Source organism: Typha angustifolia, chromosome 14 (assembly GCF_048772165.1).
Source record: "Typha angustifolia cultivar Huaian chromosome 14, ASM4877216v1, whole genome shotgun sequence".
Lineage (NCBI taxonomy): Eukaryota > Viridiplantae > Streptophyta > Magnoliopsida > Poales > Typhaceae > Typha > Typha angustifolia.
This window is the reverse complement of record NC_133252.1, coordinates 4232230-4259340: the sequence shown is the minus strand read 5'-3', so window position 1 is coordinate 4259340 and position 27111 is coordinate 4232230. Positions and strand designations below refer to the sequence as shown.

At 37.4% G+C, this 27111-nt stretch overlaps 1 protein-coding gene across 1 annotated transcript; it reads left to right on the top strand.

Moving 5' to 3' along the window:
* The first annotated feature begins 1232 nt into the window (after positions 1 to 1232).
* LOC140776249 (uncharacterized) lies at positions 1233 to 26675 on the top strand. Its single transcript, XM_073119887.1, has 7 exons — positions 1233 to 1701; positions 5127 to 5461; positions 11311 to 11463; positions 17633 to 17725; positions 19304 to 19362; positions 25915 to 26008; positions 26166 to 26675. The coding sequence occupies exons 1-7, from the start codon at positions 1296 to 1298 to the stop codon at positions 26382 to 26384; spliced, it is 1359 nt and encodes a 452-aa protein (XP_072975988.1). The 5' UTR covers positions 1233 to 1295; the 3' UTR covers positions 26385 to 26675.
* The last annotated feature ends 436 nt before the right edge of the window (positions 26676 to 27111 follow it).

The window sequence follows — 27111 nt, the reverse complement described above, 5'->3', positions numbered from 1 at the left end:
CACCTTTAAATTATACATTTTAATTAAACTATAAATAGAATTTCTATATTTAATACTAATTTAATTATTAAATTGAGTCAAATCAAGCTCAGGGAGTCCAAAATCCAAACAGGAAGCCTAATTATAAAATAAAGAAATTCACTTTTAGTTGCATCTTCTTTCTCGAGGGATCAACGACGATGGAAGGATGGTTGTCGGCGATCGATGCTACTGACGAGCCAATTGGACACCAAAACAACCCTCACCACCAATGACACCCACACAAGGTGGGGCAAGGTTGCCGGAGCCGGTTGACGATGTGAAGCGCACCGTCCATGTTTGACGACCATGTTGGTGCTTGGTTCTTCCAACTACGCTACGAAAGCCATTACCAAAGATGTCATCAAAGTACTCACGAGGAGAAAAACTTGTCTAGAAGGTGGGACACGATTGACATCGACAATGGTGACTAGATGTGACAAGCAGAAACAACAATGGCTAAGTTACATGGTGTAATCTCTCATGGAAGCATAGAGTACGTACCCGTGAAGGGTACCTCGTAACCTATGGCATTGGGATGGCCATTCTAACCTTTTCGAGTTGTCCAAAGGCGATCGGAACTCACCAGCTAGCAAAATGCCCAAACAAAGCCAAAATTCAAAATGAGGATAAACTACATTATAGTTAATTAAATTAGATTTAATAGCTTAGATTTTTATATAGGAAATTTTTTAGGGTTAACTGTTGTGAAAATAAATGACTCCACGAAAAAAATTGTGGCCGAAAGAGGTGCACGTGCACTAATAGTGCACGACCTTATTGGATATATGATATATCATTACGAAGATGAAAGAAAAATGAACATAATAATTATGATCGAAGCATAATCAACATCAAATAAAAGAATAGATAAAAATATAAAGAAAAAAAATTTGTAGCATTCTATTTTATGTTCGCTTATCTGGTTTAGTCATAAAATATATTTTTTGCAAAAAAAAACACAATAGAAAGACGGTATCTTCTCTATTTTTTAATGTTTTTATAATAAAATGTTCAACTATTTAAAATTTTCTAAAATGCTGAACAATTTAATGCTTTTTAAAATTAATCTTTTGACATTTCTATCTGAAAATAAAATGGTAAATTTATGGGCGTTTAGAAAAGGGCTAGTATGGTCAAAAACTTTATTTTGATACCCCTACAGTTCACCACCACTCCACAAACTGCGTATATATCTTTCTCGTCTCAAATACTCCACAAACTGCGTATATATCTTTCTCGTCTCAAATACTCCACAAAGGCACAAAATATCGAGTATGGCATCCTTCCTCCCCTCCACATTCGCCTTCTCTCCAAATCCCTCGAACATCCGCTCGAAGCCTCTTCGCTTCTTCTCTCCTCGGAGGTTTCAGTCGGTGAATCCAATCCACGCCTCGTCTACCGAGGGGGAACCCGAGGAAGAAGACCCACCTGGTGCTCGCGATCCCCACAAGCTTGCTTTCGCCAAAGCCGAGACTTACAAGAAGGCGAAGAGGTCGACTCCGACCCAGGATCAAAACCCAGCTCCAGATTCTAGCAATGGAGCCGATGGCGGCGGCGAGCGGGCCCCTGAAATCTCGGCGTCAGTTAAGCTCGCGATGGAGCGAGCCAAGGAGTATAAGAAAAACAAAGGAGCCGTGGGCGGGGGCGAGCAGGTTTCTGTCGGAAGTCCGACCAGTTCTGGTAATTTCTGATGATAATTCCTTTTCTCCAATTGAAGTTAAATAGAACGATAAAATCTTTTGAATTTTCACGTAGATTTTAGCTTTTTCCAATCTTTTCGATGTCAGTTGCAATATTGGTACTGGATTTGATTGCTTTACATATCCATCTGCGGACTGTATATCAAAAGTAAGAAATTTGGAATGAGAATCCTAAAAATTTCGGAACACTTTTGCCTTTGTGCTTGCATTTCCTCTGTCTTATATCCGAATATTATATGCCAGGAAATTGCTGCGGAAAATGTAAGGAGAGGTAGAAATAGATATGTAGGAATTAATGTATTCGATGATGTCTTTGATGATAAAGAGTACGAAAAATATTTGGGATGTGTAGAAGTGGTTAATTTAGTTGGGTTTCATGTATATCTCTGGAGTTAAAACTTACGGAGTCATCCAGAAAAGAGCTGCCAAGAAAAAAGGCAAGCAAATATGCAAGATAATTATGTCTTTTAGCAACCAATGCACTGGTTAATGAGTATATCTAAGGACCATTGATGAGATTTTGATATGAAAACGCAACTTCTCTATGTTCATAGCTTAACTGTATATGCATATACCTTGATATGATATTATTGGTAATTATTCAAAGGGTGGTTGGGGACCTATTGTTTTCCCCTCTTCTCATTACGGCATATCCTCCTCCATAAAATTTTACGCAAGCATCTAGGACTTTGAAGAAAGAAGTTGTGGTTACTCATTAGAACTTTTCTTTTGTCTTTTTTGATGTTGATGATGGATAATCCTCATTTCAACCTTTCAAGGTTGGCAAATTTTCTCTAGACTTATTTATCTTATGCAACCTGTCCTGAAGGAAAGTGGGCCGAGATATTAGTGTAACATATGGAATTTATAGAAAGTGATAGATCTACTCGAATCATATGCAAATTAGATTCTAATTAATAAATTGCCTCAATTCTTCTCAAGTTATTTCAAAGTGGCACAAATAATAACTTGGGAAACCAAGATTCTAAAACTCGATATTGGGATCGGGGATAAACTGTTAGAAAAATTGATACATATCATCTGTAGCCTGTATCAGATTTGATCGGTAGCCTGTATTGATCGTATTGGTCATATCGGTAGCCTGTATCAGATTTGATTGTTTTTAATTATACAAAACTCTAAATATTACTTAAAATACAAAAAAATTGTAAAAAATAATAGAAAAATAAGAAAATAAAAATTAGTCACACATGAAACCTAAAAACTGAAAAAAAAAGTCTTACTCAAAACTATAATAAATTTTGACTTAAATTTGACAAATTTTTATATTCGTAAATTACTATCGCAAAACAATAGTGAAGAAAAAGATTTCTCTTTATTGTTGTTCCATAATAGTCATTGAGGAATATAAAAACTTGTCAAATTCAAGTTGAAATTTAAAAAACAGTTAAAATTGGATGAGAAAGAAGGAAAAGAGAAATGAGTAAAGAAAAAAATCACCTGAGTTTACTAAAGTGTGGAGTAGCCGAAGGAGCTCATCAATTGCAGTTGAGGACATTAATTACTAATGTCTTTTAAGTTAGATAAATTTTATATTTGACCTAAACCTTAAAAAAGTTTAGTTTCGATCGGTATGGTCGAGTTTTAGCAGATACAATTGATACAACTAAAACTGGTTGATCCCAGACCAAATTCAGTCACTAGGTTTGTTTTCGATCTGAATTGGCCGATTTTAAGATCCAAGGGAAAAACTGAAATTTCTTTTTGATTTCTAAAATTTGAAGTGTAATTTATATAGATAAAGCATCAAAAGGAAACAAGCATCAAAATGGGTTAAAGAGATTCAAAATCAAGTAACTTTGGGTAGGATATGCTCAATACTTAGAAGCATTGATCTCCATGGATGGCCATGAGAGTGTATTGAGATACTCCCTTTTTATTGTTGTTGATAATTCACTAGCAAAATATGCATCAACCTATGCTAACCGGCAAGGCAACTCATGGTCATAATTACTACTTCTTAGAGAACATGAGTTATTTGAAAGACTTTAGGGCATTGAGATAGTAATGTATTTTATATAGAAGCAAGGTGTAGAATGCACCAAATCTGAAGGCAATTGATATAACCCGATCCCAGATACTGGTTAGGTTTAACGGGTGCGGTCACAGAATATCTGGATCTACTCAGTCAGAAAAAAAATATTTGCTAAATATTCTTCCAATGTCAAAAATTTACAAAACCAGTTAGAATGACTTCGTGACTTTTCGATCTATAACTTTTGTATTTGGCCCCTCGTCAGATTCGAACTCGACATAGGTTAAATCTGGACGAGTTTTTGACAGTGGTGTTAGTGGCAGGTGGATATAATCTTGGTTTAGAGAGCTAGAGGTGGAGTTGCAAGTCTGTAATGGAGGGTGGACAATGGGAGATAGTTGGGTATCTAGGATGAAGGAGGAAGGCTTAAGGAGGTGGTGATTGATGGCGGTGAGACAGGAGATGAAGGAGGGAACTAACGATGGTGGCTTGCGGCTGAATGAAGGTAGCAGCTGGTGGTGACAAGATGGTGGACAAGGGCAAGGTGTGGCCTATCTAGGTGGTGGCTGGATGTGGCAGGGTGAGAGAGAAGAGAAGGGTGGAGGAAATTAGTGCCCAAAGTAGATGGGATGCTGATGAATGAAGTGGGGAGGTAGCTAGTGGCCTTTGTGGCTTGCTCGGCTAGGTTTTAATGACATGGGAGGGAGAGTCTAGGTCGGAGGGGGAGAGAGAGGAGAGAATAGAGACTAGGGAGAATGATTCAATTACTCAAAAGTTGCCCTAACCTGATTGCACTTCACAATATGTATTGAAGGCTAACTGGTTTAATTCAACTAAATACTTAAACCAAGTATGAACAACCAATTAAACCATCTAAGTCATATGCTAAAATAGAAACCAATTGATGCTCAAATAAAAATAGACTAACTAAGATAAGTGACTCGACTCAACAAGTCCAATGTCCCACAAGGTGGTCCGACCTGACCTGGATCACATCAGTAATGCTTTGGGGACCATAAGGACTATGCCAAAATATATATTTAAGTAGGCATCAATTTTTTAGTAAATTCTGAAAGCTATTATTGCTGCTAGATCTCATTACCCAAGAGCCAAATTTAATTGCAACATTAGGTTTAAATTTTAAGAAAATTCTACAACTGACTAAACCAATGATATAGTTCCCATGGAAGAAGCATATATAAACAATAGTGAAAGGTGAATCCATTAGCTACTGTCTTTTATCAAACATGCTTCTATTGTTTAATTAAGGATTTTTGTTATTTTTTCGTAAGCAGAGCTAAGAACATTTATGTATTGCATTACTCTGGAAAGATTTGACATTCATTTTTATGTTTGTTCTTGCTCATACATTGGTCATGATCACTGTCCTTGGTAATTTCATATTGTAGGTAAAGGGAATATAACAACTTCAGCAGATGACATCTTAGACAGCAAACTAAGTAAGAAGGAAGCCTCAAGAATTTCCAGCATTGACTTTTTGGGCCTTGAATTCTCTGAGAAGAAAAGTTATAGAGGTGCACCACCTGGTTTGGTTCCAGTTGTGGAACCTTTTCTGGATGGTGATGTGCCTGAGGTGGAGATTATTGTTGGTGATTCTAGCAAGTTTGATGACTCTGCAGCATCAACCAAGATGAAATCAGAGAAAGATGATAATGCAGTCCTATACAAGCCTAAAGTATCTACTTGGGGAGTGTTTCCAAGGCCGAACAACATTTCAAGGACGGTATGGTGTTACTTGTACGTACCTCCACTAGATCTATGATCTGTCCCTTCTCTTTCTGTTAACATCTATAGCACACAGATGTAGATTCTTTTGCATTTTATAGTCTTTATTTGTTAATTGCCTTAGAGATCCTTCTTAGTTCTCTTTCTTCTTTTATTTGGTTGGTTGTGTGAGATATCATCCATAAATGCCATATGTAGTCGCAAATCTAGGTTTATGGTAATTAGACCAATGATTGCCTTCTGTTGGCATGTGGTGGCACGACTGGCATGGCTAAGAAAAAGATGAGAAGAAAGAGAAAGGAGAGAGGATATGAAAGAGAAAGAAGAGAGGAGAAGAGAGAAAGGAAAGAGGGAGATTACTTACCATGCTATCATCGCCCTACCATTGCTCGCCTTCATTCTACCATGCTGTAGCGGGAGGAATAAGACAGATAGAGAAGATGACCCAAATGGGTCGAAATTAAAAAGATTTACTTTATGATCTAACTTAAGTAGAATGAAGGCTACAAAGATGCATTGTTTTCTATTGATCCCTACTTATCTTCCTTTCAGTTAATTTCATCTCATATCAGCTCTTCCTATGCAAGAACTAGTAAACTGTTGAAGGTTATCTCATAATACAATGAATATCTCTCACCCCAATAACTTGCAAGTAACAATTAACATTTTGCAAAAACGTCCTTTTTTTTAGTATTACGAGGAAAGTAATCTCTTATCTACTATAGTTTGGTGTTACATCAAATTAGAGAAAAATGATAACAAAATTGTAGAGTTCAAAGATCTTTATATGCATAGATAATATCCAATCTTCTCTCTCTTCACCCTCCATAGCTTGTGGTATAATATCTTTTTCATCCAAGTCTAATTCAAGGATGGTTGTGCCGACCAGAATAGGGGGTGCCAGTGACGTACCAGTACGTGGCACGAGGGATGCTGCATGACACACCCTCTTGGCTTGTAGCAGTGACTCGCTCACCATCTTTGTCATCGTCAGGTGCCCGATGTCCTTATCACCATTGTCGTCACCCTTCGCATGCCCTAGCTCGACGAAGAAGACTACACAGAAGCGGATTGAATAAAAATGATCGGCTTTGTAGATCTGACTTAAATTGCGGATCTTTTTAAGTTATAAAAATGATCGACTTTTATTCAATCTGCTTTTGTGTAGTCTTCTTCGTCGAGCTAGGGCATGCGAAGTGTGACGACAATGGTGATAGGAACATTGAGCAGTGACGATGACGAAGATGGTGAGCAAGTCACTACTACAAGCTGAGAGGGTGTGCTATGCAGCATCTCTCGTGCCACATGCTGGTACGTCATTGGCACCCCCCATTCTGGTCGGCACAACCATCCTTGAATTAGATTTGGATGAAAAAGATATTATACCACAAGCTATGGGGGGTGAATAGAGAGAAGATTGGACATTATCTATGCATATAAAGATCTTTGACCTCTACAGTCTTGTTATCATTTTTCTCTAATTTGATGTAACACCAGACTATAGTAGATAAGAGATTACTTTCCCAAAAATACTAAAAAAAAGGACGTTTTTGCAAAATGTTTATTGTTACTTGCAAGTTATTGGGGTGAGAGATATTCATTGTATTATGAAATAACCTTCAACAGTTTACTAGTTCTTGCACAAGAAGAGCTGATATGAGATGAACTTCACCGAAAGGAAGATAAGTAGGGATCAATAGAAAACAATGCATCTTTTATCTCTTATTCACCTATGAAAGCTAATGCAAATCTGAATAAATCTGGAACGAATTTATTTTGATCACAAAGTACCTAGAACAGCATTTTGGGCCAAAAATTAAGTTTACTTAATCCTATGAAGGAATCATTTTAATCTGAAGGTGAATACGTGAGGACTGCAAATCTTTGCTCTCACCCTAGTCACCCAGGTGATCCTGGCAACAGTAATTATGGTCAAAATTTGGTTGAGTTTCAGCAATGTTAAAGGTGAGGAAAGAAGATACAGTAGCAGCTTGGGAGAACAGGATTCAGCAGAAGCAGCAGCAATGAGCAGAGGGAATGCTAGCAGAAAAACTAGTCTGCAATATTTCATATATTCAACAGTAGAAACAGAGGAAATTTGGAGAGGAATAGAGAGGGAAATCAGAAAGGCAGCAGCAATAGGTGGAGCAGAAGAAGAGGGATTCTGTGGGCAGAAAGATATGGAAGATAGTGTGTGAGCAGCTTGACCGCAAGGGACAAGAAGGCCTATATGACAGAAGGAAAAGAGGAGTGGAGATTCTGCAGGGGCTTTTCACATTATATCATCTGTCCTTCAATTGGTTGCCACATAAAACTAAGTTTAGTTTAATTTTCGCTCTGTTTACATTAGAATAAGGCTAGGACTCCTTCCTTTTAGAATTCTAATATTCAAGACCTCCAGAGATGGTCTCTTTTTCTTAAACAGTGTCCCACCTAATTATATCAGGAATGCAAGTTGCCTATCAACATAGGGACTCCAAAATATGGTTGACTTGCCTATTTTAACAAGGAAATCTATCTCTAACTTAGGTAATTCCATATTTCAAGACCCAACTGAACTTAGGTTATGTCAACTTGATGTATGCAACAGTAATGATACATCTGTACGGCATGGATACCGTGAATCTGCACGTGCCCACCTTGCTTATTGACAAGGTAATTAATGTTTTCAAGGAGAAAATTTTCCGAACTGAGTTATTAAAGTTTTAGACTCGCCTGGTGCAAAACAACATGATACTATGTCATTGAAATCAAGAAGTTGCATACTTTAATTCCTGCCATGTTATCAGATTGATGTTTCAATTCAATCTCTCCAACCATTATGCTAAGCTTTGTGTCAAGGCCCTCTTCAGTTTTCACCGAAATGGGATATCCCTTCTTGCCAACAAACATTTTGTCAAATATCTATAAGGTTGTGATTTCTGCCTCTCTATAATTCTTAGAGTAAGAAAAGTGGCTCTATCCAGTTTATATCATATTTGTGAAAAATTCTTTTGTCAATGATCCTGTAGGAAAGGAGAAAGTTCATAGTTGATTTGTACTCTTCCATTTTTAAGTGTGACCATTTTCAAGTTCATGAGTGATAAGCTAAATCTTGACGTTCTTAAAATATTATACTAGTAAGTACTGGTGCACGAGTGCATCCGAGCGGAGAAACATCTGCCACCTATCTATACCACCACCAACAACCATGAGCTTAAATGGTATCATGTTTCCTTACTACTTCCTTTCACGTCAATTTTGTTTTCTCCTTCTCAATGAACCTTCTACTTCAGTAAATTAACTCTTTCATATTGGTGAGGAAAGCTCTTTTTATTTGAACTTGAAACAAGGAAAATTTTGGCCATGTGCTAGAGAAGAAGATTCTTGATTGAAAAGATTTACAATGAATTTCAGATTCTTGAAACAAGGAAAGTTCTTTAGAGATGACCCCATGTGTGGCTCAGCAAGAGACTTAAACTTAGAAATTGTGTTTTGGAAATTGAAAATGTTGAATATTGATAAGAAAAGAAATGCTTAATATTCTTGGTACTCCGTGTATATCTCAAGAAAGAGCTAGAGTGTAAGTGAAGATAGTTCTCCAATTTCTTGCATAATATAAGTTGTCTTAGTGAGCAGAGAGAAAGATATTAGCATAGATATTTGCTATGGAGTTGCATGAAATAACTTATGTTGTGCTACAAACCTTCTCAATGGTGTCAACATATAGAGTACATAATAAGATCTATAACACTAGAGCAATAATAGCATTTTCTAGATGAGAATTCTCCTGTGTCCCTGAGAGTTTGCTGAAAATTCTTCTGTGTTTTACCTATTTGTTTTCCAATATCGAATGTCGAAATTTCTTTCTATGGTGTAACCAGAAGAATCTAATAGATTTTTTTATCTATAGGATTGTCGTGCTGCTGGTGTGCCGGCACCTAGCACAGGCCATGTAAATGTCACTCTCCCATGTAGAGGTGTGTCACCTCGTGCCAATGTGTGTCATTGTCTATCACTCGATGCAAGTAGGGTATCGAGTAGCATGTCCTGAGTGATGCCTGATACCTATTTAGCATGCTCACAAAGATCCCTTTTTTGAGGTCTCTTAAGTAGTATGCTTATTTTCCAAAACCAAAAGAAAGAAAAGGAGGAGAAAGAGAGATTTAAGAGAGGAGGTCAATCCCAGGTTGGGAACTTCAAATCCCATTTAAAGATATTCTTTTCTTATTTTTCTCTTCCTAATTTTTTTGTTTAGAAACCAAATCCGAGATTAATCATCCTTAATGTAGCAAAATGATGTGGCAAAATGAAGCTAGATCTATTATTTATAAAAGTTATTCTACATTAATCTAGCAATTTGTATTGGATCTATATAAAATACTCTTCAAAATATAGAAATCAAAGGGAAAGAGAAATTATTTGATAACTATTTGATATTATGTGTTGAATCATATTTCTATTTGACTATTGTTATATCAAATTCTTTACAACATTATTTAGGGATAGAAAACATAAAGACTTTAATACATATATTAGAACTTAAAATATGTATAAATGCCTAAAAAATCTATTTAAAGGCATGGTAGTAGCACATTGGGGTGTGCTAGTGGCACACTAGGGCATGCCAACTGGGTATTAACATGACACGTGCTACTGATACGGCAATCCTTGAATATATATATCCATGTCCCTTGCTTATATTATGTCTAAGGGCCAACATATTATATATGATGTATATATACTTCTCCTGATGATAAAATACTATAAAATTGTTCTTCTCCTCAAATGGTATCAGAGCATAGGCTTTGAGCTCAAATCTTGTCAAGTCTATCTGTTATTTAAAAATATAAAAACCTCCACTCATTTGAGTCAAATCTACTTCTTAGTTCCATCAAAATATTTGAAGGCCAAAAGTGAGAAAGAGTATTAGAATATAAAATATATTCATACATCCTTATATTATGTCTAAGGTGATGTGTATATGATCTCTTAATGAGAATATACCATAGAGTTATTCTTCTCACAACAACCATCATTATGCATCTATAATTGTCACTAGGTGCTTGGAGATTGGATGATGTTAGTTGCTAATACTTAGCCTTTTCTCATAATATAATCTCAAACCAATTATCAAATGGAAAGGAAATAGGTATTCTATGGGTAAATATATTTTACCCTCCATGCTTTGGACCAAAATCACTTTACTCTCTAAACTTTGTTTTGCATCACTATGCCGCCTTTGCATTTTTAATTAAGTTACAACTGTTAGGCTTTTCGTCTGAATGTAACAGTGTTTATATTTTTTCAATTTAAAAATATTTAATAGTTTGAACAAAAATTATTTCACCTCCCTATATTTTTATTTTATATCAGTAAGCTGCTCTAAACTTTCTCTTTGAATACATATTTTATTTAATAGAAACAGGGTCATTTAAGTCTTTTTCTTGCTCTGCTAATGGCGTTTGTATTTACAGTTTAGTAAAAGTATAGGAGACATAGTAATACAAAACAAAGTTTGGAGGGTAAAATGATTTGGTCCAAAGTACAAGAAGGTAAAATGTATTTGACCTTTGCTTTGTGATGTCATTTCTGTTGCTTTACTCGGGTTAGTCCTTTCACACTTACTGGATCTGGTTATTTACTCTTGTTTTGTAAGATAGTGGTTTATGCTCAACCATAATGAACTCTAAGGGTGTTTTACAACCAAGTAATGTCCTTGGAAATAAGTTGAAAATGCATTGATGATTATGATGATCTGATCTTCATATCCACATTTTCTCCCATTTAGGATTTCATTGCATCAGCTTTTATTGTTTGAAGTTAAAAAATATCTCCTTCTTTCTTTCTTTCTTTCTTTTTTCTTAGTTTGGTGGTGGGCGAAATATACAACCTGGGGAAGTGCTTGAAACTGCTGAAGATAAAGCAGAAAAAGAAAAACGCAGTAAGGAGTTAGTTGCTGCCTATAAAAGTAAAATGGGCTTAACAATTGATGCAAAAGTAAAAGCTGAGTGCGAGAAGGTATATGTGAAACATAACTTATTTGCTTCTGCATGTTTATGGATTACCATATGATGCATTGCCTTGGTCATTTATTCATCTATATTTATTTCATGATTGTTTCTTTTCTATTGTATACCTTTTATGTCTTCTGGCTTTATTTTTTTATTTTGTAGGAGATCTTTGTTTTAGAGTAACACTGGATCAGAGAGTTATTATGGTATAATGTTTCACTTTGGTTTGATTTGTGAACAACTTTTTGATGATGTAGACATACCTAGAATAAGAGTAAGCACAGATTGGAAGGAATGTTATAAGGCCAAAGGCATGAAAGTATAGAAATTAATGGTGAACCTTCTACTAGTCAAATTAGTGAAGCAGATGAGCAAGCTGTTCACTAAATCATGCCAGACTATGTATTTATATTCAAAATTTTCATGGAAATTACTTTTATGTTGAATTTAGTTCCCCTTATACACGTATCTTATTTGTATTTGTATGACTTGTTGAAACTAGTTACTATGAAATTAGCTCTAAACGTTGCCTAAACCTTAGTGAAACACCCAAACCTCCAAATACACGTGTATACCGCGTGGGTAAATCCCCCCACGCTGTGCATCACGTGACCTGTCAGTAAAAGGTTTCCACAAGGCACATAGCAATATAGGTTCATACCATAAATAATCTCAATAATATGAGTCCAGATACAAGTTCCACAGGCCACAACAAGCTTCCAAGATGCATATCCAAAATATAACTCTAAGGTCCAAAATACAACGCCAATCATAACGCTCTCGCAGGAGCTCAATACAACTAATAGACATAGACATAACTGAAATAAAGGCAGCTACTTCTCGCTACCCGCACCTACTTCCCTTAGCTCTGAAATGATGCCACCAAGAGGTGGTGAGCACACAGTCCAGCGAGTAGAATCTATACAATCTATAATAATAAAATCACAGGTGCATATCCAATGCACGCCTATAATTGTTAGCAATAACAATACGCTTGTTTAAATGACTTATCATGAGTTAATAAATCAATACAATTAATAAAGACTACACGTCACTATCCCGGAACATGCCAACTCTTAATCATATCAGGATAAGTCCACACAGATATAAAACTTGATACAATCTTTTATTCATACAAATCTCAATCATAGTGTTTACATGTTATGCTTAGTAATAAAAGAGTAGTTTAGTCATTTCATGCTCACGAAGACATTAATCATGTTTTATTATAGCTTACCGAGCCATTCACCACACAGTATAGATATTCTCAAGAAAATCATCTATCATCTCATATATCGAGGAGGGATATATATACATCTAGCGGTAATGTCACCCACAGATGCATGACGATACTGTATGTGACCGATTGTCTGTGGTCATCAGACTAATGACCCCGGTCGTGGGCCCATATCTCACTCTCTCTAAATCATCACCGCCCTCAGCGGGAGAATCGGGAGCCCTCGGCTTATCAATGAACGCCTTAACCCTACGTTGTCGGGTACCGCTAGAGATATATCTCCACTTCACAATTATGTTCTTCTATCATCATAATCTAGTTCTGACTATACAGTATAATTACTTGAACGCCACATAGACTCTCGACCTCAGGTGTAGGCCGCTAATAGTATAGTCATATATAATACACTCTACCCTTAACCCCGAGCTGAGTGAGTAGAGGCACTGCCTAGTCAGAACCCGACTACTAATGATAGGTGGAAGTGTTACAGTGTCTGTGAGTGTATAAGTCATATCATAATCATCATGATCGTTACATTCTATATTCACAATAGATATTTATGTAAGAGTTTATCACATAGGATACATGTAGAGTATCGTTACACTAATGCATATGCTAACATTAACATTCTCATAATATCATAATGAGTAAACTATCAATAACTGCACATATCAAGATATATTATGGTATACTAGATACATGCATTAATACTAACATTTCCTATAGTGTCATGGAAGGTATAATAGCTGTAACTACATTATTCTAGATTTGTATAAACTCTACTCGCCTGGGGGGTCTCCATAGTACTCTAGTTTTTCTCAACTAGCCAACTCCTCTGAAATCCTAAAATCCTTCTCACGCAGTGTCGATCCTATTAATTCACGCAAGTAAAGCCATACGTAAGGTTAGTGAATTAATAAAATTAATTACCTTATTAGAGAATTTAGGTTTAGGCATATACATGAGTCAATGGTCCCCTAAGGTGAGTTCTATGTCATCCTAAAATTCACACTATTTAAATGATAATAAATTGTCTTTAAGGGAGTGGTTAGGCTAATTAATCAAGTGGAATAAAGAAATGAGGCTATAGAGTCTAAATAACCCCAAATAGGCCTAAGCTAGGGTGTTGGGTTGGGCTCAAGCCTAACCCAATAGGCAAGCAAGGTCTTGGTGGGCTACTGCAGCCCACAAGGTTAGCTGTAGGCTGTAGTCCAACCGCAGCCCACCAAAGGGTTGGATTGGTGGGTTGCGGTCTGTAGCCCACCAAAGCAGCCTACTAAGGGGATGGGTGGGGGTTAAACAAACCCCCACCCTCCCACACCATCTCCTTCCGAGGGACGAAGATAGAAGGGGGAGAGAGAAGGGCCCGGCGCTACCGGTGGCCCACGCCGCCGGTAGCCCGCCCTCACGGTCGACGATCTGCGACCCTCGCCGGAGGGGGAAGGATGGCTAGTCGGAGGGAAAGGAAGGGAAAGAGAAGGAAATCGAGGAGAGATAGAGACGCCGCGACCATTGAGGTCGACGACGCTGGTGATGCAACCACGCGGTCGAGAAGGGTAAGGCACGGCGAAAGAAAGAAAGAAAAACAACAAAAAAAAAGAAGATTTACCGAGGGGTCGCGCGGTTGGTTTCGCCGGCCGTCGGCTCCGGGGCTTCGTCTTTGGCGTTGGCAACTCGAGAGAGAGGAGAGGGAGAGAGAGATGGTGCAGTGGGGGAGAAATACGGGAGGGCGTTGGTGGTGTGCACGGCAGGGGAAGAAGAAGAAGAAGAAAAGGAGAAGAAAAGGACGGGGGTGGTAGGGGCGCTAGGATGCACACACGCGCTTGGCGCATGCACGGGTTCCCCCCCCCCCCCCCCCCCCCCCGGCATTTTTTTCTAAAATTTTTGGGGTGTTACATTTAGCAACAAAGATAGTAATGGCTGATTGTACATGTACAATTGATAGGAATGGAGGTGTAATCGCTCCATTCCGGTCTACTTATTAAAGGAGACAACGTTTGGCCACAAGAGAAGATTCGTCTGAATGGACAAATCCTGAGCTGGACATTCGAATGGCCTTCCTAACATTGGAACCCTAGCGTTTGAGAGCAAAAAGGGCCTTTGGTAGTGCTTGAATAGCCTACCTAGCATTTGAATGCCAATATGATTCGCTTCGAGAAATTCCTAATGCATTCGAATGCGACGCTAAGTTGATTTATTTCAAAGTTTGATTAGGTTTAGCTTATTTTCTTTCCTTAAGTGATTAGTCTGATTGAGAGAATATATATAAGTTGTTTTATGTGAGTTAAGGCAAGCAATAAAAGTATTTTCTTATCTTATCCCTTCTCTCTCTAAGTCTAGCCAGAGGGCTAGGGTTTGTGATCTCTTTTCACCATTATTTTTGCTGTCATATTGCTTTATAAGGCTCCGTCGGATCTGAACCTATCAATTTGTATCAGAGCATTTGTGGTGAATTGACGGAACCTTGCACTTCAACTTATCGCAAGGGTTAGAAGGATTTTGAAGACACGGGCAACATTGGTTGAGGACCATTTCGATGTGCCAGAGTTAAATCCTTATCAACAAACAAGAAAATAATTGGAACATGAGAAAGCCATACAGACAATCAATAACAACATAGAAGAGATGAAAGAGCAGATGCTTCACATTGAGAAGATGCTGGTTAGGATGGAGGGAAGATCAGCGGCTGCTCATGCTAGAGGGGTTGAGGGGGCTAGATTGGGAGAGTTCAACCTCGAGTTACCCGTTTGGACTTTCTGAGTTCTCAGAGGAAGATTTTATAGGCTAAATATTTAAGGCGGAGCAAGCTGTAGCAAACAAGAACTGTTAGTGATTATTAGAACGATTTTGAAAAACTGGCTTTGAGAGTCTATTGATGGTTGGAGTTGGCATTGTTGGGTTGTTTTATTGGAGGGCTATAAGAGGAGATATAATTGGAAGTGAAACCTTTTAAGCCTCAAACGAAAGCTCATGCCATAGGCCTAGCATGGGTGCACAAGGATCGACTTGTAAGAGGGAGGCAGATATAGGCCGACCGGGGTTTTTACCTATGGTAACCGCAAGGCTAAGTTCGATGCTACTTATAGACGTCAATGAGGGCTTGGCTGGTAGGCATTGTACAACCTACAGCTCTACTGAGTAATAATTTTCAACAATTGACTTATGAGAAGATGTTGGAGCAACAAAAAAAGGCTTGTGCTTTGATTATGATGAGAAGTTCATCCACGAACACCAATGCAAAGGAGAACACTATTCATTCTCATAGTTAATTTAGGCTTTGATAAGATGATAGATATGGAGGCTACCGAAGTCACTCTTAAAGAGATGGTAGAACCATTAGAGATTACCTTGCATGCCTTATCAAGATGTCTGGTGCCATGAACCTTATGGATTACAGGATTTTTTGAAGGAAGACTGGTGTTAGTGTTGATTGATAATGGGAGTTAATTTTGTAAGCAACTCGATCATTCAAGAGCTTTGGGCAAGATAGAGCTTGGTACCCATTTTTTCGTATTGGTGGCTGACAGAAATAGGTTGGAGTGCAAAGAGATTTGTCATGGTGCAGAGGTTATATTGCAAGAATATGTATCCTTTAGGATTATAAGGCTTCGATATTATTTTGGGGATGCAATGGCTGCAAAGTTTGGGACTAATTATCTTTAACTAAAAAAGTTCAGTTGTGGAATTCAATGGGGGTGGGAAGAAGTACTGGTTGCAGAGGGATTTAGGGGCGGGCCTTCGAATAAGGAAATGGACTCAATGTAGCGGATGGTGTGTCATAAAATGAGGGTATTCTTGATAATGAAGATGGAGACAACTTCAATCGAGCCGTCAATAACCTAGAGAAACCTATGAGATCTAGGTCAGATGGTCTGGACATTACGTAGTGCCATTAATAGAGGGGAAGAATTGCCATTGAAGGATGTTATATGGGAAGATTTTGAGGAGCTAAAGCTTCGGGGTCTACATCTGAAACTTGAAGACAAGGTTCATCTTCAAGGGGAGCGGAGTGATAGAAATAGAGGTCCAATCACTCCATTCCAGTCTACGTATCAAAGGAGACGATGTCTAGTCACGGGAGGAGAAGATTTGTCAGAATGGGCGAATCTTGAGCCGTACGTTCGAATGACCATCCTGGCGTTCAAGTGTTGCTCTTGAGAGCAAAAAAGGCCTCTGGTGCATTTGAACGGCTTTCCTAGTGTTTGAACGCCAATCCTGTTCGCTTGAGAAAATTCCTAATGCATTCGAGTGCCCTTCAAGCCGTTCGAACGCCTGATAAACGCTAAATTGATTTATTTCAGAGTTTGATTAGAGTTTGGCTTTTTTTTTTCTCAAGTGACTAATCCAATTGAGAGACTATATATAATTGTTTTATGTAAGTTAGGACAAGCAATGAAAGTATTTTCTTCTCTTATCTCTTCTCTCTCAAGTCTAGCCAGGGGGCTAGGATTTGTGATTGCTTTTCACTGTTATTCTTGCTGTGATATTGCTTGATAAGGCTCCATAGGGCCGGAATCTATAACAAATGCGTTGAGATATTTGTGTTATGGGTTAAAGCCTAAAGTTTAGTGGCCTCTGAGTGCATTTTATTCAGTTTGTAGTAGTACTGAGACAAGGGGATAATGATAATATATATGTACTTATGTTAAATAATTTCATTCACTGATGTATGTAAGAGCTGATATACTTGATCACCAATACCACATTCTGATATGACGTGCTACTTTAGGAATTGTCCTACATGTTTTCAACTATCACCAAGCAGGGGAGTGAATTCATATCACTATTTTAGTAGTCTAATTTAGTAGTCTTTTTTTTTTGGTCTGTTATATACCAGAAATAGTCCTATTCATGCATTTCTTCTCAGATAGCATCTTCTTCTGTTTAAATATCAAACAATATGATGGAAATCCTATGATTATTAATTCTTCATTTTAAGGCTTTGAAAGAAGGTGATAACTTGATGGAGCGTGGAAAGCTTAGAGAAGCATTGCCATATTATGAAAAAGTAATGAAAGATGTGATCTTTCAGGTACTTACAAATTGCAACTATAATTGTTCTATTCTTCCATGGAATTGCATTTGTTCGATGAACTTGGATAAGTATGAAAAGAAATGCTTAATTTTCAGGTTCTCTAGATTTTACTTTGTTGCTATCCAGTTTCTTGCCTGATTTTCAGTAAAAATATACTATTTGTTGGATATGAATTACATACAAGTTTGCAGAGAAAAGGAAAAAAGAGTACTTACTTTATGGACATAGAAGTAAATTTAGGTTATTACTAGAAAATAGAAGTATAAGCATAGTTTGCTATTAATTGATTAGGATTTGTGATGGTAGTAGATGTGTTAGTAAACAACAAACGTTAAAAAATTTATACATGCTTGATGCTTTTTGTAATATATCTGTACATAGCATTACCTAAGTGGCCTTCATTCAATGTCTGTCTGTCTATCATGCCTACTATGTGAACCAAGGATAGACATTCCTAGCAGCAAGACCATGCCAATTGGTGTCTTTTGTCACCAGCTTGGTGGCATGGATGGTGGGTGCCATGTGTCCCTTATTGCACCCTTCTATTGAGTTTATATGGGTTGGGTTCCTGCTGGTGCCATGGGTGCAATGGGGAGTAGGTCTGGGAAAGAATGAAGAGGATTTTATATTTATACTTCTTCTTTGCTTGAAAACTCTTTTGGAGCTCAATATGAGGTAGAGAAGGAAGAGGTGATTTTGCATCAAATCACTGATGTTATACCCAGTTTCTCTCCAAAGGTTTTTCTTATCTCACCTAATTTTCTCTGTTTTCCATTTGAAATTTCGGTTAAGTTAGGGGAAGATGGATTCTTTCCCTAATTTTTGTTCAGATTCAAATGTATGAAAATAATTATGGAAAGTGGGAAAATTGCAGTCATTCATTTTCCTGTTCATCGTATTGGCTCAACTCGTCAAACTTGTCTCTGTACCTATCAACTTGTCAAATTTATTGGGAAGGTAGATAGCTAATCCATATGGCATATTTGCTATAGCATTAGGAGATATTCTCTTCCAAGTTCTCTATCTTGTTCGACTAAGGTGAAGCTGCCAAAAGTCCTTCAGTGCTGATCCAATGCTATTATGCTCATCCCAATTAAATTCATTTAAGTCCTACACACCTGCTACCTGCAATATTATGTCTGTCAAATGCTGGTCTATGTCAAAACCATTGTACAATATCGGGTTCAATTATTCACGAAATCTGCTGCTTGTTTTTCACTTTTCAGTATTTTTATAATGATCAACAATAATTTCTCTGGGGATTTGGGATAATTTGAATCATGATGGTTGATGGCTAAAGTAAATCATATAGAGCAAAATATCAACTTTGAAAATTCCATCCTACTCAATGGATCATCACATGGTGAGAGTAAAATCTATCAAAACAGTAACACAACAAACATCTGTGTGAGATACTGTAGAATCAAGACTACAATATGACTGATGAAAAATACCTTGTCCATGTGCAACTTTGTAATTTGTATTAGTTTCTATATCTTTTCTGTTCCAAATTCCATTTCTCTTGCCTTAAGATTTTGTTTTTTCTTTTTATTCATTGTGATACCTTTTATGCAGAGTGAACTTCATGGCAGGGCTGCTTTGCAGTGGTCTATTTGTCAAGATTCACTTAGCAGGTATTGCCCTTTTTCTCAGCCCTTTTTCATCAGTGCATGACTATCCTCTTTCTGCATCAAAGATTTTGGTAATTGTGGTCATTGTTAGATAAAGATCACTGATGATCAATTGAACTGTTCTCAACTATTGGCTCAAGATCGGGCGTGGTGCGGTTTAGGTGGGTGGATCGGCTTGTAGATCTGGTGGGGCCCAAGTGCTTGGACGTGGTTAATAATGTTAGGGAAGATCTAGGATGTGATAAGGAGGTCTAGGAAGATGGTGTTGGCAGGGTGTGGTGGATGAGATTTAGCCTCTGGTGATACCGTTATAAAAGTAGGAGGATTTCTGGATCTGTGGTAATGATTGGTCTCTAATGGTGTCCAAGATGTGGTGGACGTGTGGTTAATGGTTCAAAGGGTAGGGAGGAGGGTTGAGAGAGAGAGAGAGAGAGAGAGAGGAGTGGTGGAAGAGTGCGATGAGGACAAGGGAAGAGATAGTGGCAACGGTGGAGCCGTGGAGGTGTGTGGTTGTTTGGTAGCAGATTCTTAGGCGGAATTTCGAGAGTAATTCTAGAAGATCTACCAATTAGACTTTCTTGGAACATTGGTTTGCTGTTTCTTTGGAAGAGAGGAATCCAATGCATCCAAGATATCAATATTTAACTAGATAGATTGAGAGTTATGGTCAAAATAGTGACCAAAAATCGGTAGCACGTGATGGATGGGCTGACGGGAAGATTGTGATCAAGAGCGAGGTAGGCCTATCCAAGTGGCACTTGGATGTGGCAGGGAGATGGGGAAGAAGTTGGAGGAGGTGATTGGTGCCCAAAGGGAAAGGGAGGTCCGACAAAGGAAGGAGGGTTGCTGGTGGCCAAGGATGAGGCTTGCAGCTATGGTTGAGTCAAAGGAGGAGAGAGGAGATTAGGGAAATGATCAATCTTTAATTCATGCTTAATTTAGGTTGCACTCCATATTATATATTAGAGGCTAATCGGTTAATTCAAACTACTTGGTTAAACCAAGTTTATGATTAATCTAACATTTAATCAAATCGGTGCATAATATGACCTGTCAATAATAGGTATTCACAAGGCATATAGCAATATAGATTCATACCATAAATAAACTCAACCATAAGAGTCCGGATACAAGTTCTATAGGCTACAACAAGCCTTTAAGATACACATCCAAAATACAACTCTAAAGTCCAAAAATATAACGTCAATCATAATGCCCTCGTAGGGACTCAATACAACTAATAGACATAAGCATAACTAAAATAAAGAGGCAACTACTCCTCGCTACCCGCACCTGCGTCCCCTAGCTTTGAAATAATGCTAGAAATAACAATACGCTTGTTTAAATTTAAATGATTTATCATGAGTTACTAAATCAATGCAATCAATAAAGACTACACATCACTATCCTGGAACATGCCAATTCCTAAACTTATCAGGATAAGTCCACACAAATATAAAGCTTGATACAATCTTTTATTTATACAAATCTCAATCATAGTGTTTACATATTATGCATAGCAATAAAAGAGTAATTTAGTCATCTCATGCTCACCAAGGCATTAATCATGTTTTATCATAGCTCACCAAGCTATTCACCACACAGGATAGATATTCTCAAGAAAATCACCCATCACATAATCATCCATCATCTCATATATCGATAAGGGATATATACACATCTAGCGGTAATGCCACCCACGCATACATAACGACACTGCATGTGACCGGTTGTCTGTAGCCATCAGACTAAGGACCCCAGTCGTGAGTCCATATCTTACTCTTTCTAAATTATCACCGCCCTCAGCGGGAGAATCAGAAGCCATCGGCTCATCAACGGATGTTCTAACCCTGCGTCATCGGGTACCGGTAGAGATATATCCCCGCCTCATAGTCATGTTCTTCTATCATCATAATCTAATTCTGACTATGCAATATAATTACCTGAATGCTATACAGGCTCCCGACCTCAAGTGTAGGCCGCTAATAATATAGTCATATAAGATACACTCTACCCTTAACTTTGGGCTGAGTGAATAGGGGTACTGCCTAGTCAGAATTTGACTATTAATGATAGGTGGAAGTGGTGCAGTGTCTGGGAGTGTATAAGGCATGTCATAGTCATCATAATCGTTACATTTTATATTCACAATAGATATTTATGTAAGAGTTTATCATACATGATACATATAGAGCGTCGTTACATTAATGTATATGCTAACATTCTCATAATATAATGATGAGTAAACTATCAATAACTGCACATGTCAAACATAGTACACTAGATGTATGTACTAATACTAGCATTCCTATAGTGTCATGGAAAGTATAATAACTATAACTACATTATTCTAAAGATTAGCAAATTAATAGAATTAATTATCTTATTAGAGAATTTAGGTTTAGGTATATACATGGGTCAAGAGTCTCCTAGGGTGAGCTCTATGTTATCCTAAAATTCACACTATTTAGATGATAATAAATTGTCTTTAGGAGAGTGGTTAGACTAAAATAAAGAAATAAGGTTATAGGGTCCAAATGACCCCCAATAGGTTAGGCTGGGGTGTTGGGTTGGGCCCAAGCCCAACTCAATAGGCAAGGGAGGAAATAGCTCGTGAGCTGTAGTCCAAACTATTGGTGACTTCTCTCTTGAAAATATTTTAATTTTAGTATTAACTCTTAAACAGAGATCAAATTAAAAATATAGAATATAAAAAGATAAAATAATTTTCTATTGTGCAGAGAGAGAATCGAAGAAATAAAAAGAAAAAGCCGTTGTGCAGTGAAGAAGAATAAAAGAGTGTGTAGAAGAAAAAGAAAAGAAAAAAAAAACTTGTGCAATAAATAAGAAAAGAGAGGTGGTTGAACCATGGAAGAGAACGAAAAGAAAATAATTGTTGTGCAACGAAGAAGAGAGAGAGTCAAAGAAAACAAAAATAATAAAAGCTATTGTGTGGTGAAAAAGGAGGAGAGAGAGATTGGAAGAAAAGATAAAAAAGTTGATGTGTAGTGAAGAAGAAAAGAGAGTGTGGAAGACAACTAAAAGAAAAAAAAAGGTTGTTGTGCAGTAAAGAAGAAGAAGAGAGAGTGGAAGAAAATGTAAAGAAAACTAAAAGAGCTAGTACAATTAGTGAAGATAAAAGAGAGAGAGAGGGTGAAAGAAACAAAAAAAACTGAGAGAGAAAGAAAGATTTAAATTTTAAAAACATGTATCCAAGGTTGTGGAAGTTGAATCTGCATTGCCAAAGTTCGTCGGAGCTGAATCTCTCTATTAGAGAAACAACTGGTATGGTAGGGAGAAAAAGAGTGAAAGAGAGAAAGGGAGTAAGAGAGAAGGAAATTCATAGTGGATTAGGGACGTCAATTATTAATGTCCAGATTCATTATGGATCTGGCTAGTTGACTCGAACTGGCCGATTCTGATTCAGATCGGCTGATCCCACCTGATCGCAGTCAACTGATTAGGATATGTTCTAGATCGTAGTCAACTAATCCTTGTATTTCATAGACGATGCCATGTTGTGGTGGCGTCGACGATCGACGGAGATCGAGAAGGGTCTTTGCCATATCGACTTTTGGGTGGACTTGAAGCGCGAGCTAAAGGCGCAATTTTATCGCGAAAATGTTGAGTTCTTGGTCTGAAAGGACTTGCCAAAACTGAAGCATAGCGGGATTCTTGCCAACGATGTCAAAGAGTCACTCGTTTGATATTGTCCATCTCAAACATGTCGGAAGACAATCATGTGTTTTTTTTCCTTGATGAATTGCAGCCATGGGCATACAAAGAGTTGGTGGCCATAGGAGTTAATAACCTCAACACCGCCATTTCTATTGTAGAAAAACTTTCTAAATATGAGCAGAGAAGCGATCATGTTGCCAAGCCAAAACCGTTGACATTTAGCGATGGCAATAGCAATGGCAATGACAATAGCAGCCAAGAAGTCTGCAAGGAAGGTGTCAAGAAGATCTAAGGATAGAACGAAGAGTCGACATATTAGCCCCAAAATGCAAAGATTTTATGCTATATTTGTGGGGATAACTATTGGGCACATAACTGCCCAAATCGAAATAAATTGTATGCTATCCAACTCGCAGAGAAAGAGGATAGCGGCAATGACAAGATGATTGTAGCCATTTAACTCATCAATACCATCCAAGGACAGACTTAGGATGGCAAATCCCTTTAAGAGAAGGGTCTAATGTACATTAACATGAAGGTAAATGATGAAGCCACTCGAGCGATGATCGATACTGACGTAACCCACAACTTCATGCCACTCGCGGAGGCCAAACAGCTTGCCTCAAGCTAGAGAAGGAAAATAGCCAAGTGAAGGCTATAAACTTTAAGTCTTGCTCAGTTTTAGCCATGGCCAAAGACTTAGAAATTCAGCTTGGCGCATGGACAAACTGACATATCAGTGACAAATCTTGAAGACTTCCAACTCATCGTCAGTTTGGAACTCCTTATTGCTGCCAAAGTCATGCCAATGCCATATCTTGGAGCGGTGAGGATCTTGGACAAAGTTATGCTATATGTTGTACGAAATAATAAATGCCAAAATGCGCAAGACATTAATGACAAGAAGTAACGAGAACGCAGTTGAAGAACTGCGAGTGTGCAACTGTGGCGGCCGCACATTAGGTGGGGGAGAATATGATGCCCCATAGAAATTTTAGTTAAAACTAAAGTGTCATGACAGTCTAAGTGCATCAGCGATGCAGTAGCAAAGCTAACTCAAATGATACTGCGATATTTCGCCCAGGCTTGATCGTATTCACTACTGAATAGGCCTTAAGTTTATCCACTGTTGAATCGATAAGGGCAAAGGATAACACCTCTTTGATCTTTTTAAATATCTAGAAAAGATATTTGTTAAGGTAACTTAGTAGCTAAGTTTTCTTTTCTATATAAAAGGCTTGAACTCGCTAGCTTTTCTCTAAGTGTTAGTGAAGGCTCTCTCCTCTTTTTTACTTCTATACTGACTTTAGTTTGAGGCTTATTTCATCTTGCGAAGTTGAAGCATTGAACGGACTTGCCAAAACGCTCGGAAACGTTAAGTCCGTAACAACTTGCTCATCTCAAGTCCATTTGGCCGTACACGCATGAATAGCCATATCCATATTCATATGCTTGATCGCCTTGGCATGCATTGATATAGATTTCGATTACCCTTTTGATTCAATTGTAAAAGCTATATAGTAGAACAACAGTACCATCTATATTATTATTGTTTTTTTCATTCATATATGCTTATTGTACTACCAATTGAGTAAATCCATTTTACCCATTTATATCAAACTATCAGACTATTTGGGATACACCACTTAAGGGTGAATCGACAAGTTGTTCCATCAAAGGGTTCATTTACATGATATATCCTTAGGGATGCTCATACGAGTTGTGCCATTAAAGAGTTCACCTACATGATCAGCAAATCCACTCATTTGATCCTATCTTTTGGAAGGAAAGACTCTTCTTGACAGATTGTCTTTCATTTGGTTCATTGGTTAACTATGAACATCTTCGCATCTTCATTTTCATCCTAGCTCTTCCCATGTACGAATGATGAGTTGAAGTGTTTCTGTTTCATTCCTCGCCAACCTCAGTTTATGTCATGGGTTTCATCTTGGTTGAGATCTCAGTTTATGATGCTATTGATCACTCGTCAGTAGTCAATACTATATGTGCAGAATATATGTCACTAACATGGACTGATTTACAGACTTATTGTCCAAGAAAATGTCGTCTCACCTCATGTTCAGAATTTATTTGTTTGCCCTCGAGTCCTTTGATTACTAAAATATAAAGAGATGCATAAAGTGATTTTCAGCAATATGTCTACTATATTGCTGATACTCAATAACCTTAAGACTAAATCTTATATTATTCTGGGCGAGAACTTGGTCAATAATTCGGGAACCATCCTGTCTGAATGTCAGGATTCTCAATTTACATTAAAATCATATACATTGATAACTCCTGGTAAGGGCAGCTCGCTAAATCTTTATCTACTGTCTCGTTTTGCACTTATGAGGAGTTCATACTAAGTCACATCATCAAGTCTATGAATTATTATTTACCAGGTTTAATTTCACATCTTTAAACAGATTAAGCTGAGGCTCTAAACCTTTTCCACAAACTTTAGTGCAAAGGGGTCATTCGATTCACCCATCTAGGGCCTCCGGAATTCTGCTTGCATATTGCCGTACCAATTCGCAAAAATCTATATCTCCATCTTGGCATCTTTATGCATTCATTGCAGCAAAGACCTATAATGTAATGGTGTTTTATTCAGTTATGCGGACAGGTCATTTATATATTATAATGTGAAATAAAGGTTGCAATTTTTATGTTTCAGTCAAAATGTTCATGTTTATATTATCTACTCAAGTACTAAACAAAGTTAATACTTTTTATATCGAATACTCAAGTTTGACCATCTTACAAACAAGTGACAAGTTGTGGTGCGCTGCATTATAATGATGATGATACTGAAATTGAAGTGCAGTTTGTATTATTTTAGTTCATTTTTCCTTGAACTTTGTACATTGACAGGCCAAATGAAGCTAAAGTAATGTATGAGAAACTCCAGTCTCATTCAAATGTCCAAGTGAGAAAAAAGGCAAGGCAGTTCATGTACAGTTTTCAGGTAAAAGATTATATTATGGGATAAAATAAATTATCCTAATTAGTTTCTTGATATAATTGAAGCTCAAGGAGTGAGGAGTACTTTCAACTATAAAATCAAGTAAGCGAATTTTCATGGTTTCATATGGTTATTCTTTTTCTGTTCTTCCCCAAAACAGGCTATGGCAATGATGAAAGTTACTAGTTCATCACGATCAAAAACAACTGGATATGAAACATATTTTGATGCATTTGTTGACAATAAAAACAACTACACTGCTAAAGAAGAGGAGCAAAATGAAGATGGAATAGAACAGGTTATCCCGTATATTATGTTTCTAATTTCCCCGATATTTATTTTGCTTCTGATTGCTGTAAGAAAATCCTTTCCTTTATAACCTATTGACAGAAATACAATTATATACAGCATCATAATTCTTTTACATTTGCTCCAATCCTTTCCTTCATGATCTAATGACCTAAAGATCTTATACACAGCACTGTAATCTTTTGCACTGCTTTTTTCATGTTAATACTCGTGTGTATGTGTGTGTGTATCACTATATAATTGTCTTAGTTTTCTAGATGAAAAGACATACAAATGTTTGAAATATCTACTGAAAGTCAAATATGATATATTTAATATATAGTTCTTGCTCCACCATGCCGTGGTGGATTACCTTGAATAATGGATAATTCTTTATGTAAAATGTGAAAGCTGAGCTTATTGACCATATATTGGAGAGATTGCAGCACAGAGGGCATTTCTGGTATAGGTTTCCATTGGAGGGACTTACCAGCTATCAGAGAGGAGAGGTTAGATAATGAAATACTGATGAACTCCCTTTGACCATGTCTTATCAATGTTTTAGGAAGAGAGTTCAAAGTATTGACTCCTTTTCACTCATGAGAAGTTTGTTTATGAATAAATGCCCTTATCTCTATCTCCGCCGTCCAACTTTAAGTTGTTCTGGAAGCGCAAATGACTGCTTAAGGTAGAAGGTTATTGAGAATTTGCTTTTATGTTGTTTATATAGTTATATCTTGTATTGATTCCTAGTATGTGAACTCAAACTTTTAATTGCATTGCCTGTATGTTTTTCTTGATTTGGACTAGGTTACCTC